Here is a 16,815-nt window from a genome sequence, read left to right on the forward strand (position 1 = left end):
TGAGGTAATTATATGTGGTGATTTAATTGTGATTTAAAACCTCGGAAAAAATCCTCAAATACTAAACGACTTAATAAAATTATGATGGCAAAATTTACTCAGATGGTTAATACCACTACCGAAATACTGTTACCACGAATACTATTATAGATCATCTATATACAAGTTCCCTGTAAGGATCCTTAGTACAACTGTAATCCCATGTGCAAACTCGGATCATGACATAATTTTATGTATCAGAAAGAAGAAAGTTCCAACCATAAATAAAGCAATTATGAATGTTAGGGATTACAAGAAAATGAACTGTCTTGATTTTGTTACAGCTGTCCAGTCATCACTTAACATTAACTTCAATGGTCTAATTGATGTTGATACAACAGTTGAAGTTCACTATGCATCAATTAATGAGAACTTAAATAAGCAAGCTCCGATGATCTCAAAGAGAATCGCAACCTCAACTCCTAAATGGCTAACACCAGCCATAAAGCACTGCATACCTCTCCGAAATATATACCTTCGAAAGAGTAGAAAAAACCATGCTTATAGAAATCAGTATCAACGATTAAGAAACAAAGTTAACAATTTAATAGACAAATCTAGAAAGACCTGTCTCCATGTTAATATTGAAAATTCAAATCAGGATACTACTAGCATGTGGAAAACTCTAAAACCTCATCTTAAGCCACCAAAACAAAAAATATCTCATATTAGAGTTGGCAATAGTATTATCTCAGAATTCCAGGAAATTGCAATAGAACTTAATAAATATTTTAGTAATTGCCTTACAAATAACTTTGCCAATGTAAAGTACCTGCCTTCGCAACTTTCAAGTGTTTTTCAATTTCAAAGAGTGGATGAAGCTGTGGTGACTAAAACTCAAAAATTGATTATAACCACAAAAGCAAGAGGCCTGGATAATTTAGCACCAGCTGTGGTGTTGGCCCTGGCTCAAATAATCTCACCAATTATAACACACATAGTAAATCTATCTTTTTCTTCGGGAGTTTTCCCTTCAGAATCGAAAAAAGCCAAGGCAGTGCCATTGCCAAAAACAAATAATGCTAAAGAACCGAATGAATTTCGGCTAATCTCAGCACTGGCTTGTCTATCAAAAATCCTGGAATGACTATCTTATGATCAATTATAGGAATATGTAACGCAACACTGTATACTATACACAAAACAATCTGGTTTTAGACGTGGTCATTCGACAACAACCTGTACTTTAGACTTATTAGAAACAATGATTGTAAAATTGAAAGAGGGAAAGTATGTCAGACTGGTTTTTGTTGACTTATCAAAAGCTTTCGATACAGTGAACCATCATATACTACTTAATATTCTAGAACGGTATGGTGTAAAGGGAAATGCAAATAACTGGTTTAAATCTTATCTTACTCATAGAAGTCAGGCCGTTGCATTGGATGGTTACATATGACCTCCTCTAATTATTCGCAGTGGAGTACCCCAAGGAAGTGTGTTGGGACCTTTACTTTTTAACATTTACACTGCAGATATTCATACCTGTCTAGCAACAAGTATCGTGTTTGAATATGCCGATGACAACTCGCTATTAAACGAATCAACTAACGTACTATCTTTAATGGATATGATAGAGTCGGATATTGTTTGATTTAAGATAGTTAAAACATGATTGTAAAATACAAGTTATTTATTAATCATTAAAAGTTAATACTGCATCTTGTTATAGTTTGTACATTATTAATTTACACTAGTGGTTTAAAGTGAAGTGTCCAACATCTCCATCATTCTCTTAAACATTTCCACTTCCACTCAATAGAGGGCGTTAGTATATTACACTTATATATCCATGTCACATGTACCAATTGTATTAATAATTATGTTGTTATTGTTATACTTACAATCTAACACTCCCCCTTAATTTTCTAAATCAGTTAACTGTTATGTACATTTATTGCGTTAGATTAATTTAGTGTTTAAACAAAATTCAAGAACTTTACTTCGAGGCAATAGTTTTGTAAATATATCTGCTAGGTTACAATTTGTCGGTACATAGTGCACTGTAAATGCTTGCTTTTCTAAATGATCCCGAACAAAATGATGTTTTATATCGATATGTTTGGTACGGTTATTTTCTATGCGATTTTGAGAAAAACAGATTGCTGATTGATTGTCACATAACAGTCTCGGTAATGATAACTCTTTGGTAAAGTCACACAAAGGATAAAGTTCGTTAATAACGTTATTTAACCATATGATCTCCCTAGCTGCTTCTGAAAGTGCGGTATACTCTGATTCCATGCTTGCCAAAGCAACCATGTCTTGTTTAATCGATCGCCAACATACCGGGTTTCCTTGGATGTGTATGAACAGTCCGCTAGTTGATTTCCTATCATCTACTACAGAAGCAAATGATGCGTCGGAATGTGCTTCGAGGACACAGTTGTTGTTGTTCGGTTATCAGAGGATACTTAGCCATAGTAAGCTTTAGGTATAGTCAGGAATCCATAACGCTACTTGGAATGAGTATCTCCCCATATCCCCTGTGGTATTTTGTGGCGGAATATTGTGGGAGGGGCTAAAAACGCTTATACCGCTTTAAATGACGTCAAATTCAGTGACAAATAAAGGCTTATAAGCTCCGCCTACTATGTTCCGCCACAACGGCGGGGAATCAAAGCCGTTATTCATTCCAAGTAGCGTTATGGATTCGTGGTATAGTCTATAGTCAGAAAGAATAAATTTCCATCATGGGAAATATATGGATCCACAGGTGTAGTGTGGGGTATGTATAAATACATAGTTTAGGTCTGACAGCCCTGCTGGGCAGTTATCCCTGTTGCCTGGCAGTACTGTACCCTCACACTGACATGTTAAGCTAGTCAGTTGCTATTACGTTGTCACAGAGTTTACTTTATTTTTATATCGTTCACTAATAAATTAACTTAATTAATTGGTTCATTGGTTTATTTATTATTCCACAATAACAACAGTCATTTATAGTGTGATAATTAATACCGTATTCACTAGTTGAACATACATAGTTAGGCACCTGTAATGCATAGTTAAAATGTTTCTTCCCAGGACGAGAAGGAAAACGTGCAAGTACTCCCACTATAAAAGATATATCCGGACGTATTCTTTGAGATAGAAAAGATAATATACCAATTATCTTCCTATATGGTGTATCCAAATCGCCGTCATCTGAACAGTCGCGCTTTGTTAATGTTATTCCACAAGATAATGGGATTTTCATATTTGGAATCCTGTCAAGTTGATGCCTTAATGCGTTCAATATATCCCGTCTGATGTATTTTCAAATGTCCTTTCTTGCTAAAATCAAATTCAATACCCAGAAAATATGTAAGAGGGCCCAGATCAGTAATCTCAAACCTCTTACATATGCCGTGTACAATGTCATCCATCATGTTCTTATTTCTTGCCAAAACGATTATATCATCGACATATAATAGCATTTGTTCCTAGTGTATATATGCAGTTACACCATTTCATCTTTATAAAGTCCATTTGTAATAACGTTGAATCTAATTCGGTGTACCACCGTCTGCCACTTTGTTTCAGGCCGTATAAAGCCTTTTTTAGATGCCCAACCGCGTCCTCTTTACCTTTGACCACAAACCCTTTAGGTTGATATAAATAAATATCCTCCATATAAATATGCCCCTTTAACATCAAGATGGCGATGCATACTACTGGAGCATATGTATGTAAATAATCAGACCCATATTTCTGTAGAAAACCTTGTGCCACTAATCTGGCCTTATAGCGGGCAATCTCGCCATTTGCCGAACGTTTAACGGCATACACCCATTTACTTCCGACTACATTTTTATTTTGTGGTTTCGGAACCAAGTTCCAGACATCACGTTCTTCTATCATATTATATTCCGTCTCCATTCCTTCACTCCATTGTTCTGCATTTTCACTCTGTAATGCCTCCTCATAGGATATCGGGACTTCAAGGCAATTTAATTCAATATTAGGATGTTGTATGTGTGTTTGTGGTTTAAAATCAAAATCGGCTATGTTTTACTCAGTATTACTTCCATAATAATATCGGATGACATCATTTTGTGACCGTAGTGTGATCCCATCCTTAGTATAATATACATCGGTTCGGGTTCCCGTTTGTCTTTTCTTTTCCGTGCGGGTCCATTGTCGCATGTCCACTTTATTAGCTGAACTTGGCAATTCCAATGGAAAATCATCCTTACTGGTCGAACTACTGTCTGGCTCTTTGTTATCCCTGTTATTTCCTTCTGCACCTTCACTTCTCGTGTCCCCCACGTGTGCGCCTTCTGCAGACCCTGTACTCTCTTCAGCCGGAATGGCCTGCCAGGAATCGTTAAATATATGGATATGTCTTGCCTCTTGTCTGATCGATTATTATTATTATTGAGTGGGGTGGCAAGCCAAACACTTCGACCTAAGGTCCATTGTGCATCCCCAAACTGGGTGACCTAAATAAGTCCTATTGCCGACACAAAGCTTTAAATCTGCCCGGCCATGATATTAGAGACGTCATACGTCTCCAACCGATGCATACCCAAATGCTCAAACCTCTGGGCTGCATAGTAATCGCAGCTACAGAGTACATGTGAGGCAGTTTCCTCCTCAGCTAGACAAGCTCTGCAAATTGGGTCATCACTGACCCCAATAAGCGTTAAATGTCTGTTTAGATGGCAGTGGCCTGTAAGTAGGCCAGTAACAATCCTAATACTGGACCTAGAGAGCGAGAGTAATTCTCTGGCTCTCTCCCTAGAAGGGCCAAGAGTAAACTCTTTGGCCTGCCTTTGACCCTCAATTTCAGACCTTTGTCTGAGTTGACGACCTGACATAAACTTGGAGATCAAGCCGCGTACAAGTCCTCGGGAGATGGGGAGAGCAGGTTCTGGACCAATGAACCCAGCCCTCGCTCCTTCCTTGGCCAAGGCGTCGGCCCTTTCGTTCCCAAGATGCCCCTTATGCCCAGGTACCCAACAAAGTTGAACTTTATTGTGCAACCCAAGAGTGCAGAGGAAATCTAAGCAGCTAAAAACCAGTTTAGAAAGAATACTATACTGGCTGAGAGCTCTAAGAGCAGCCTGGCTATCTGAATAAATCTGGATAACCTTCCCATGATACCCCTGATGTAAACAGTAAGCAACACAGGAGCAAATGGCAAAAATTTCAGCCTGGAATACACTAGTGTGTATCCCTAGGCTTTCATAAAAGCCAAAATTATTAGTAAGGCAATACATCCCCGCACCAGTGCCATAGTGGGTCTTAGACCCATCAGTGAACCAGACGATCTCTCCTCTGGTACCGAGGGTCAAGTGACTCCACTCCGCACGGCTAGGGAAGTTGACCTCAAAAGGTTTATTAAAGTGGAGTTTAGTAACCATCAGATCAGAACCCATTGTTAAAATCGGCATCTGATTGGAAATATCTCGGAAGAGCTGGGTGTGGCTATGCTCCCAATTATTAGCCTTCCACCAGCCATTTTGGTTAAGCCTATAGGCACCTTAAAGGGCAGCTTCCTCAATAAAAAGGTGGAGAGGAAGCATATTCAGGAGTATTTCCAGAGAAGCGCTTGGGGCTGTTCTCATGGCTCCTGTAATGCCGACACAAGCCAGCCTTTGCAGAGTGCGCAGATCAAACTGCACAGTCCTTAAAGTAACCCTTGGCCACCAGACCACAGCTGCATAAGACAGGATAGGTCTGATGATCATGGTGTACAGCCAGTACACAGCCCTGGGGCTTAAGCCCCAGGTCTTGCTAACTGCACTTCTAGTTCTCCAAAATAACATTTTGCCCCTCTTGACTATGTAGTCAAGGTGTGGTTTCCATGTTAGTTTGCTATCCAGGATTTTACATTGTTTAAGGAAGGATCCTTTCAGTCAATGCACTGATTTTAAAATTTTGTATTTTTGTGTCTTTCAGGTGGATTCCAAAATAGTTCTTGGCCTCTCTGGTGTTCTTATTGTTTTGGTATCATTTGTAGCTTCACTTGGCTTCTACAGTTATGTAGGAGTTCCTGCCACCTTGATCATAGTTGAAGTCATTCCTTTCCTTATTTTGGCAGTTGGAGTGGATAACATGTTTATTCTAGTTCATGCATATCAGGTTTGTATGAACTTTTCAGTATTTTAACGGCACCTTAAATTCTGGTAAATTTATTTTTTGAATTGCTTTAATATTACGAAACCTTTAATTTTAGCCATAACTTTGAGCTTGGTGTTGTAAAAAAATAAATTAGTAATTGAAATCAATCATTGTAGACATAAATAATGGTCATATTTACCTGGAGACTATTTGCTGTTGACTACGGTTGTATATTATATTTTCACCTATATGTTTAAAGCGTGAGTCAGATCTTAGGTTGGTGTTGTAGTAAGTAAATATTATATGCCACCAAAATTATATTTTCTGTTACTAAACGGTGATAATTAATTCATTCTTAAGCTGTAATAGTCAAAGTTTTCTGCAGCCAGTGATGTAGCATAGTGCCTCTTTTGGTTAGGGAAAATTTACCATTTAGGCAACTTGAGACAACATTTCAGATTTCAAAACAGAAGGTGGGTGTAGATGTAATGTTAGTGAATTACGAAATGGTCATTGTCATTTTAATTTTGTCATATCAATTCTATGAAAAGTTGGTAGGGATAGTTAACCCCATGTCTTCACCCCTGGCTGCAGTCTCGCAGAGTTGAAGAAACCCAAACTTTAAAGTTTTTAAGTTAATCCGTGTACACCACAAAATTCATTTTTTCATCCTCTATATGCTCATGCTGCTGGTTAATACTTGGTTTTTCCCATAATATTTTAATTGTTAATGTATCTCGCCTATTCTATTTGTAGAGGGATCGAATTGTAACTGATGTGTCTGTTGAAGACAAAATTGGTCGTGCCGTTGGTCAAGTGGCACCGTCCATGCTTCTAGCTAGTATTTCCGAAGCTGGATGTTTCTTTTTAGGTATGTTTTATTTCTTTTGCTTTGTAAAAAAAATTATTTTAGATTACAATTTTCTTAAGAAGATCTAACTCAAACTTTGTATTAGACAGCTTTCTACCGTGTTTTTTAATCTACCTGAAAACCTTCTTACATCTGTTTTCAGGGGTATGGTCACACCAGAATATATGATACATATCTTTGCATACTGTCAATACTTTTAGCCATCCTAATTTTTTGTTTCAGTTTACCCTAAGCATTATGGAACTTGACCAATTTTTATTTATATATTGGTTACATGTAACTTAACAGTGTGATTTCTGTTAGTCTTGGATTTATTTCAAATATCAAACTAGCAGTGCAAAATAACTTTCCTGGCTATAAGAAATCAATTACAGCAACTACGCTCTTTATGATTATCAAAATTTTTAATGATTTATCTATAAAGAGTCCTAAATGATAAAACTTTACAAACATATGGTAGTATAATTTACTCTTTAAAATTTTGGTTCTAATATATTTTTCAGGGGCACTTTCCGATATGCCTGCAGTACATATTTTTGCATTGTTTTCTGGACTGGCATTGTTGATTGATTTCTTACTGCAAATATCATGTTTTGTTGCATTAATGGCTCTTGATGCCCAACGTCAAGAAGCAAATGCTTGTGAAGTCATTTGTTGCGTTAAAGCCCCACCAAAGAGTGAAGAATCATCCAGAGATATCTTGTTCAAATTTTTCTCGAAACTCTATGCACCAAATCTCATGAAAGACCCTGTTCGAGCAGGAGTGGTATTATCACATTCTTAATAAATTAATTAAAAAAAATTAAACCCGATTTATTTTATTAAAGCTTGTACTATTTCTTGGCTGGCTTTGCACATCCATTGCTGTCTTACACAAAATTGACGTTGGGCTGGAACAAAAACTTTCCATGCCAGAAGTAAGTACTATTAGCTTTTGCTAAGTGTAGAGCTCCAACCTTAACAACACTATGGTGTAAGAATAAAATAACAATTTAATTGCGTTTAAACCTTTCTATGTTGAGTTTCTGAGTTATCTGAAAAGTAATTTTTCTCAACGTTTTAAATTTTCATAACTTGTAGGTGTAGCAAGAATAAATTCATGTAATTGATTTCATCTCCTAAATTTTGGGTTTTTTAATGTGTTTTGAATGATTTCTACATGATTATTTTTTGGTATTGTTCATTATAAACAGTCACCATGAGAAAACATTTCACAAAATAATTATATTAATAAATAAAATAAAATATTATTTTTAATTCAAAGCAAAGTTTTTAATAAGTTAATGAAAAGTCAGATATATTTAACTATATAAAATACTCAAATAAAATTTTTGGTTCTATTTGTATTTTAGGACTCCTATGTTTTGAAGTACTTTGAATCTATGGAAAAATACCTGTCTGTTGGCCCACCAGTTTACTTTGTTCTAAGAGATGGTTTCAATTATTCAAATTTTCAATCTCAGAATGAGCTATGTAGTACTCCATATTGCTCTAGAACTTCTTTGGTCACTCAACTCTCTCAAGCTTCTAAGTTTTCCAATAGGTAAAGAACTTTCGTATATTATTATATGATTTATGACCTTTGTGTCATTAGCTATACATATTTATACAGACTTAATCCATCCCTAACAACATTTTTCTTATGACAAAAATGCTTTTACAAAAGCAGATTTACGGATAGGGGTCTAAGTTGGGACCTGTCAAGCATCAGATATTTTAGATTGAGGTATTTTTTTGGGGAATAATTTCTATTCCATGTTTGAAAATAACTGTGGTCATTTTTCATCACCTTTTCATAAATTGATGTACATACATATTTATCAGATGGAAATGTCTATATTTTAAAACCCTTTGCTTAAATTTGAGCCTTGACAAAATATTAAAATATAAAGGATTATAGCATTTAACTTTAAAATGTTGGCGGTTATTTTTTGTGACTAATAACTAAAACTAATCTATTTAAAACAAAAAAATCTCATATCCTTCAGTGTATGGAGTTATTAGACCCAACATTTTTGGGGTGAGGGTTGATTTGAAAAATACATTTATAATGCAACAAGTGTTTTGCAATTTTATTTTTTATGCAATATCAAAAATCCAAAAGTATCAACAAATGCAGTGCCGGCCCGAGGCAAGTTTTAGGATGGAGCGAGATCCGATTATGGCGCCCCCTTGCTTGCCCCTATTATAAAAATATTTTTTCCTTCATTTTTCTTTACCACTGAGGCGCTTTCTGAAACTTTTCGCCTGGAGCGGCCACTTGTTTTGCCCTATGGTAGGGCCAGCCCTGAAGAAGTGCAAAAAATTCATTGAAAATTCATTGATGATCACCGATTAGCTTTTACATAAAGGAATAGAAAGCGTTTAACATAATAGGTTGAATCTACAGATTCCTCGTAAAATACCAAAAATTTTCAAATTTTAATAACACCAATTAATTTGTAACATTTTTCAAAATGAAATATTATAAAAAATATGAAACAGAAACGATATATAAATTACTTAAACGTACCAGACGTTTAAAATTAGCTTTATAACTTCAACACATATGTAAATTTAAATGTAGCTCTCGGTAATATTTTTTTACAATTTGGACTATATAGTTCAAATTGTAAAAAAAAATATCACTGTAATCAATCACTGACTGCACTAATGCATTAAACAAGATGCAAAGTGTTTTCTGGTTAAGACTTGAAACAAAAAATCAACAATTTTTGTTTTGCTTTCTAAAAAATGTCAATATAGGGGTTTGTCAAAAATTATTCTTAAATATTTAAAAGTGCAAATCCTCTTTATGTCTAAAGTGGGCAGTTTAGTTATATTTTGAAGTTGCCGATTCTTTCTTTCTGTTTGGAAAGAAGATCATGCGAATTATGATTTCTTAGTGTAGAAGGCCTTTTGAGGAGGATAATGTACGCATGCAATTAGGGTATAATATCTGTATCTATATTCAGTATGCCATTTTGTAGATGATCATTTGCATTCAACAGGCGTCGTCATTGGCATATTCCATTAAAAAAAATTATAATTATCCTTGGTATAAATTTTAAAGAGCAGTAGGCCGAGGACACTGCCTTGTGGTACCCCTGCCTTGTGATACCCCTGCCTTGACTACTAGTGGTGTTGATGATGCTCTGTTAACTACAACTACTTGAGTTAAACTAATTCCAGAAAGTTTGGTCCATGCCTATTCTCTTAAGTATTTTAACCAATATGTCATTGTTAACGCTGTCGAAAGCTTTTGACGTGTCAAGGAATGCGACGACCACATATTTACCTTTCTCAAGGTCGAAAACAATCCGTTCATTAAGGTTCAAAATGCCTGTTATGGTGGGATGACCCAGACTTATAAAAAGTAGCTTGAATGTTGTTTGCTTGACAGTAATTCATTACTTGGTTATATGCACAACGCTCTGGCGTTTTAGATAAAGCTTGGAGGACTGAAATGCCCTGATAATTCCTGGGGTCTTTACGGTCACCTACTTTAATGAGCGAGATGATCTTTGCTGCTTTCCATCTTAATGGAAAATATCCCGATTTAAAAGACTTGTTTATAAAGATGGTAAGAACAGAAGCAAGACCCTTACTGGCAGCCCATCTGTACCAGAGGCTTTGCTGTTGTGGAGGGACTTCAGATGATTAAAGACGCAGTTTTCATCAACTTCTTGAAAGGAAAATTTAGAGTTAAGAGATTTGATACCACCAGAGGATCAGCAGATTGGATTTCAATTGTAGTTGATTAGTTGTTTATAAAATGTTCATTGAAAATTGTGGGAATTTCCGATGGATTGTCGATGATTCTTTCTTTGGACTAGATGACCGTCACTGGGGTGTATTTTTGATTTATGTATGGTTTTTTTTCTTAGCAGCTTTGATGTATTTATTAACCCAGTTCCTTAGATAGCGATATTGAACTGCCTGCTCCAGATTTTTAAACATTAAAAGTTACCATTCTCTGTGATAAAAGTTTGATAAATATATCAGCTAAGTTATTTTTAGTAGGGACAAACTCTAAGTTAAATAAACTTTTCTCTAGATTATCTCTTATAAAATGGTGTTTTAGGTCTATATGTTTGGTTCAATTATTTTCTATTCTACTCTCAGAAACACTAGCAGATTTATTGTCGCACAATAGTAACGGTTTCTTAATATCACCTAAACTATTGCATAGAGGATTAATTTCAATAATGATATTATTTAAAAAAATAAGTTATCTTGTTTCTTCGGCTAGTGCCGTGTATTCTGACTCCATACTGGCAATTGCCACAGTCTCTTGTTTTGGTTGATCATCAACTCGCAGGATTCCCCTGGATGTGAACGAACAAACCACTAGTGGATTTCCTGTCATCTTCATCAGAAGCGTATGATGCATCTGAATGAACTTAGAGTGCACAATTATTTACATGGCAATAGTTCAGTCTATATTCGCTGGTAGAGCAGCCGTAGAATTTGGCTAAGTTTAAAGTGTAGTATCTTGGCCCAAAAGTTGTATAGTAGATTAAACTAACAATTTGTAAGTCCTTGTAAATAATTAATGGTCACTAACCCTTGACGTTTTAAAATCTTTAAATTTTCATACAATTTTATGCAGGGAAAATAAAAAGTTTAAAATTTAACCACTTCATTTGAATTTGAATCGAAATTCTCAACTGTGATGACAAGGTTATACATAGAATGGAACTTCCAACAAATCTTCTGTGGTTAAGAATATATTTTTGGTTAACCTTAAAGCTTTATAAACTTTGTGATATCTTACACGATGATTCTTCAGCTCTTCATTATCTTTAGAAAATATCACTTTTAACTAATTTAATAGCCACTACACCGCCACCGAATTATACATAATAAATATGTATAAATATATATATTATAATAATAAAACCACATTTGTTTTTTTATTTAAAGTTTGTAATAAAGATGTTTATTTACTGCGAAATAAATAATGATTTTAATTTTTTAGCACTTATATTGCCCAGCCATCTTCATCATGGATAGATGATTACTTCTCATGGACATCTACTGACAATTGTTGTATGGTTTATGACAATAATAATGAAACTTATTGTCCTTCAACAGTAGAAAATAGTACGTTAACATATTTAGATCCATTTATTTTATTAAAAATCCTTTTTATATTTCATAGGAGTGCAAATTTGTAAAAAGTGCCAACATACAAATTATTCCAGGCCTGAAAATGATCTTTTTAATAAATTATTGCCAGGTTTCTTGAGCGAAAATCCAACTGAAAACTGTCCCAAAGGGTACTTATATTATTTTATATTTCTTCTAGTTGATATATATTTAGAGCATAAAATCCAGGAAGCATCTTCATCAATTAAAGGGTTGCAAACTATGGCTGTATACCCCTTCACTTTCTTTAGTAAAGGTATTCACATAGTCTGGGTTCATGAGCTGTCTGGCTGCTACATTACCACTACATGCAAACAACCTTATTTACCTGCTTTTTTTGGCCATAACATTTTCTTAGGTATTTTAATACTGGCAGGGATAAAATATGTAGCAAGGGTACATGACCCAATCCTCAAGAGCTCAAGCAAACTTCAAGCTTGCTATTCATTGTGTCAGGGGTTCACAACAAATTTTGCAAAGCCTAAAGTCCTTATCAAACAAGCCATCATGCTTTTCCTTGGCAACATAGTTGACCAATCAACTTGCTTCATGCGAGTATAGAATTTTTTTTAACTTGTTGGGCTTAACAGTTTCGTTGTTCGATTATTCAATGCCGAACGTTTTTATGATCAAGGCTTATATCCAAATATTATAATTTTTAAAACTCCCCTTTTTTATGGAAAAAGTATAAATTAAGTAATAACAATTGACATTTTGTACACATATTTTTAAGAGAATTACAAGTAAATTTCTTTGATGGTTAATATGAAATTGCTTTTAATCAAAGATTTAATTATATTTCTGCTCATATCTTTTATTTCAGGGGTCAGGCAGCTTACAAACAATCTGTTGAAATACTTATGAACCACAACGAGACATTAATTGGAGGTAGTGTTATTTTCTTAAACCACTATTATCAACCACTTAACCAACAATTCCTTTTCACTAAGTAACTAGTCGATATACCTGATGCACTAGAATCTTTTTATTGTAGTCACCAGGAATTAAATTTACACCCTGATGGTTAAAAGAAAATGTACTCTTAGTGGGAAGTACCAAGCTTTAATGAATTTATAGACAGAAAAAATTAAATTTTACAGTGGTTGTTTTGTATTGAATTTTTAAAGTTTGGCTTTCTTCTTAATTCTGAGTGATAGTAGCACACTCTCCTGTAATGTCAATGAGCAAATAGTGTCCTAGACTTTCGTTTAAAGTAGCTCCTACCAGAAGTGCAGTTTGTTGGAAAGTAAGGGATTATAATCAGGGTTGCTCTTCAATATCAAACTGGTTAATTTATTAAGTTATCAAACATTAACTATTTACGTATAATACATTTGCATTTAGTATACCAAATTCCAACATGACCCATCACCGTGACATACTCAGAAGGAACTGGCTGACAGCCAACTAGCTTACATTAAACATCCTATAGTTCTCACTAGATGTCGCCCTAACAAACCACGGTGTAGGCGACAACACAACGAAGATAATTACATCCAAAAAACCTAAAGAAGAATTTCCAAAACTTTAAAATTAAATTAAGAAATGAAATCTACATTTGCGACCAAAATTAAAAATACCCTAGCTATCTACGTGATAAGGTCTACATTATCCGCAAAAAAAAACATGAGGCCGCTGTATTTAACTTTACCCTTGGTTTTTATAGAGCATTGTTCCATTTATAAAGCCATAAATGACATGTTTAAAAAATTAAACTTCATTAATTCCCATAACACTAGAGCTTCAGATATAAAATGTTTATTCTTACTTAAACATCAAGTAACAGTCAAATGAGCTTTGCATATCGTGATTTAATTCTTTGGAATGCACTCCCGGCTGACCTAAAGACTACCATTCTCTGGTTTTAAAACTAATTGTTTAAATTATCTTAAAATGAAAAAAGTCGTTAATTAATTATGGAATATGTAGAAATGAAGTTTTTATTTATTTATTTAGTTAAATGTTTTTAATTTAACTTCAGGACCAGTATGAAAACTAGCTTCAGCTTATATTGATATCCTCAATAAAGATGCTTTTATTATTAAATTAATAAGCTGATAATTGAAAAATCTTGGTGTTTCCTCTTTAAGAAAGGTGGAAAATTGATAATTTTGGTTTATATTTATATTTTTTATGTAGTTTGAAATGAAATTGGAATATTAATTCTTTTTCCTAGCCACTAACTTCATGACTTACCATACCATACTTAAGAACTCTAATGACTACACAAATGCTATGAGTTGGGCAAGGAAAATTGCTAAAAATATTACCGAGATGCTAAGGGAATATGATGCTACCAAAAATTATGAAGTTTTTCCTTACAGGTAATTTTCACTAAGATTTTTTCCGTCAGTCTCAATTATGGAAATCAAAGGTGTACTGACCCGGGCTCAGGGGGTACATTTTTAACCGGACGCCAACAACACTCCTATCTTTAAAATATCAAAGCTATTTATAATTTTTTTTGCATATTGGTGGCACAATTTTGAAAATGTTGAACTGGGTGCCACAATCAATCTTTAATTTAATTAAAATACTGGTATTAGGTATTAATGACCTTTATTGAAAATTTTTTGGTTTTTTAATAGACTCAATGTAATTTAATAAATATTCAATTAAATCACACAACACGTTATTTCAATGGAGGAATATTAATTGGAAAAAATAGATTGTTAATGAAAAAAAACTAACTAAGATTTCATTTAATTTTAAATTATATGAAACTTAGAACGAAAGTATCCATCAATTCGACATAAAAAGGATCATTAAATGTGAAGCGATTGGTTGGTTGATTAGATTTTTATTTAAAAAAAATAGAAAAGTGGTAACCCAGCTTAGACTTAATATATGGTATTAATCAGAAATCCATACTCACACACCATTATATGAAATAACTCTCAATATTATAGCAGAAAGATAAAATAGACTTTCCTATTGTTTTACTAAATAACTTTTTATGATTACAAGTTTCTTAAATGTTTAATATATACTTCTTTTAGTGTTTTCTACGTATTCTATGAGCAATACTTGACTATGTGGCCAGTTACAATCCGCAGTCTTTCTATATCTTTGATATCAGTGTTTGGAGTTACTTTTCTGCTACTTAGCTTCAGTATACATTCAGCTCTAGTTATCTTGATTACAATATCCATGATTGTAATAAATTTGATGGGACTTATGTACATCTGGGATATATCTCTTAATGCTTTGTCTCTTGTAAATCTTGTAATGGTATGTATAATGCTTTTTTTATTTTTTCAAACAAATTACATAAATGAGTGCTTTACCATTTTGTTTGTGCAATAAGGGTTACACATTATAAATAAATTATTTTGTGTCTAACTTGTTGTCATTTTAAAACATTAACTCTACTACCTTGAAGACTACTCTTTTAACATGGATAGCAAACTTTACATTCATTGAAAAAAATTTGGAATTATGTTTGTAGTAATAAAGAAACTTCAGTTGATTATCTATTAGGCACACAATTTTTTCTGCGTTTAATGTGTTATTAACTACATAAGCATTATTAATTGGTTTCATTGCTTTTTTAGGCTGTTGGTATATCAGTGGAGTTCTGCTCACACATCACCAGAGCTTTTGCTCTTAGCACTAATGGATCAAGAAAGCTTCGAGCTCAGAATGCATTGTCATCCATGGGCAGTTCCGTAAGACTTTTTAATTATTTATAGATAGATGATCATATAAATTCTTGCACTGCATTAAGCTATATTAAAGAATTTTCAAACAACATAAATAATTTTAAATAGAACTAGTGTTCTAATCCTGTCGCCACTGCCAATTTAAGGTTTTATTTATGTTTATTTAATAAATAAACAGTGACGATTGAATGGATTGTGCAGATGAATTTATTTTAGGTTCTACAGTTAGAATGCCAAATCCTCTTTTTTATTTAAAGTATGTGCTTTTTATTTCACACGAATAAGAATAATAACTTTAAACCTCTAAAAGGGTCTCATAAAGGTTAAAACTCTTATTTGAAAAACCTGTCGCAAGCTTTCAAACTCTCAAGTGATCTTCATCAGATATGCTAAGTATTTTCTACAAAACATATTCCTGACAATAGATAGTTTTTACAGACTAGTGTCATAATATAAATGTTTTTTACGTTATAAATGCTTTTTTAGCATTACCTCCAACAGTTTTGCTTGTGTATTCTTTAATGCTATCATATGTAACAAAATCTCTCGTAAGTTTATTTTCTTTTCTGAAGCTCAAATTTAGATCATGCCTCGCGTTTACAAGATTTGGTTTTCATGGAAACCTTTTCAACAGCACTAGGAAAATTATAATTTTTCATTTATGGTCTGCTATTTGTATCGTCCGTGTGAAACAAGGCCTCATTGAAAATTTTCTAATAGAAATGTAATAAACAGGCATACTTTTAATTTATTATGTTACGTATGCTGCTATTCATAACAATACAGTCGATAATTTTTTTGAAAATAATCAGTTTTACAATATATTGTTTTTGTGTTTTTTCCCAGTTGATAGTATGTTTAAAATCAGTAGTAATTAGATGTAAGCAGTTAAGCTAGTTTTTGTTACAGTCATATTTATGGTGTTGACTGAAATTTGGTTTTCACCAATGTAACAGTTTATATATGTGTTGCATGTAACCTTATAAAATATCCTCTGTTTAAACTTTCTTTATAGATTTTAAAATTGTTCCCATTATAATTACCATTCAAGTAAAGGTTTTTAAA

General features: G+C 33.7%; 1 protein-coding gene across 2 annotated transcripts in view; it reads left to right on the forward strand.

Annotated features, from left to right (window-relative positions):
- The window catches only part of LOC149942953 (NPC intracellular cholesterol transporter 1-like), a 60,461-nt gene that overhangs the window by 39,735 nt on the left and 3,911 nt on the right, over positions 1-16,815 (forward strand). For both annotated transcript variants that reach the window (XM_090179839.1, XM_090179840.1), the window contains 11 exons: positions 5,926-6,108; positions 6,844-6,958; positions 7,462-7,724; positions 7,786-7,875; positions 8,311-8,501; positions 11,919-12,043; positions 12,102-12,219; positions 12,912-12,976; positions 14,265-14,412; positions 15,088-15,319; positions 15,643-15,756. In XM_090179839.1, coding sequence (XP_090035965.1) covers positions 5,926-6,108; positions 6,844-6,958; positions 7,462-7,724; positions 7,786-7,875; positions 8,311-8,501; positions 11,919-12,043; positions 12,102-12,219; positions 12,912-12,976; positions 14,265-14,412; positions 15,088-15,319; positions 15,643-15,756 — 1,644 coding nt within the window. The remainder of the gene's footprint in view (positions 1-5,925; positions 6,109-6,843; positions 6,959-7,461; positions 7,725-7,785; positions 7,876-8,310; positions 8,502-11,918; positions 12,044-12,101; positions 12,220-12,911; positions 12,977-14,264; positions 14,413-15,087; positions 15,320-15,642; positions 15,757-16,815) is intronic.

The sequence above is a fragment of the Leiobunum rupestre genome, chromosome 6 (assembly GCF_980474605.1).
Source record: "Leiobunum rupestre chromosome 6, qqLeiRupe1.1.hap1, whole genome shotgun sequence".
Taxonomy (NCBI): domain Eukaryota; kingdom Metazoa; phylum Arthropoda; class Arachnida; order Opiliones; family Sclerosomatidae; genus Leiobunum; species Leiobunum rupestre.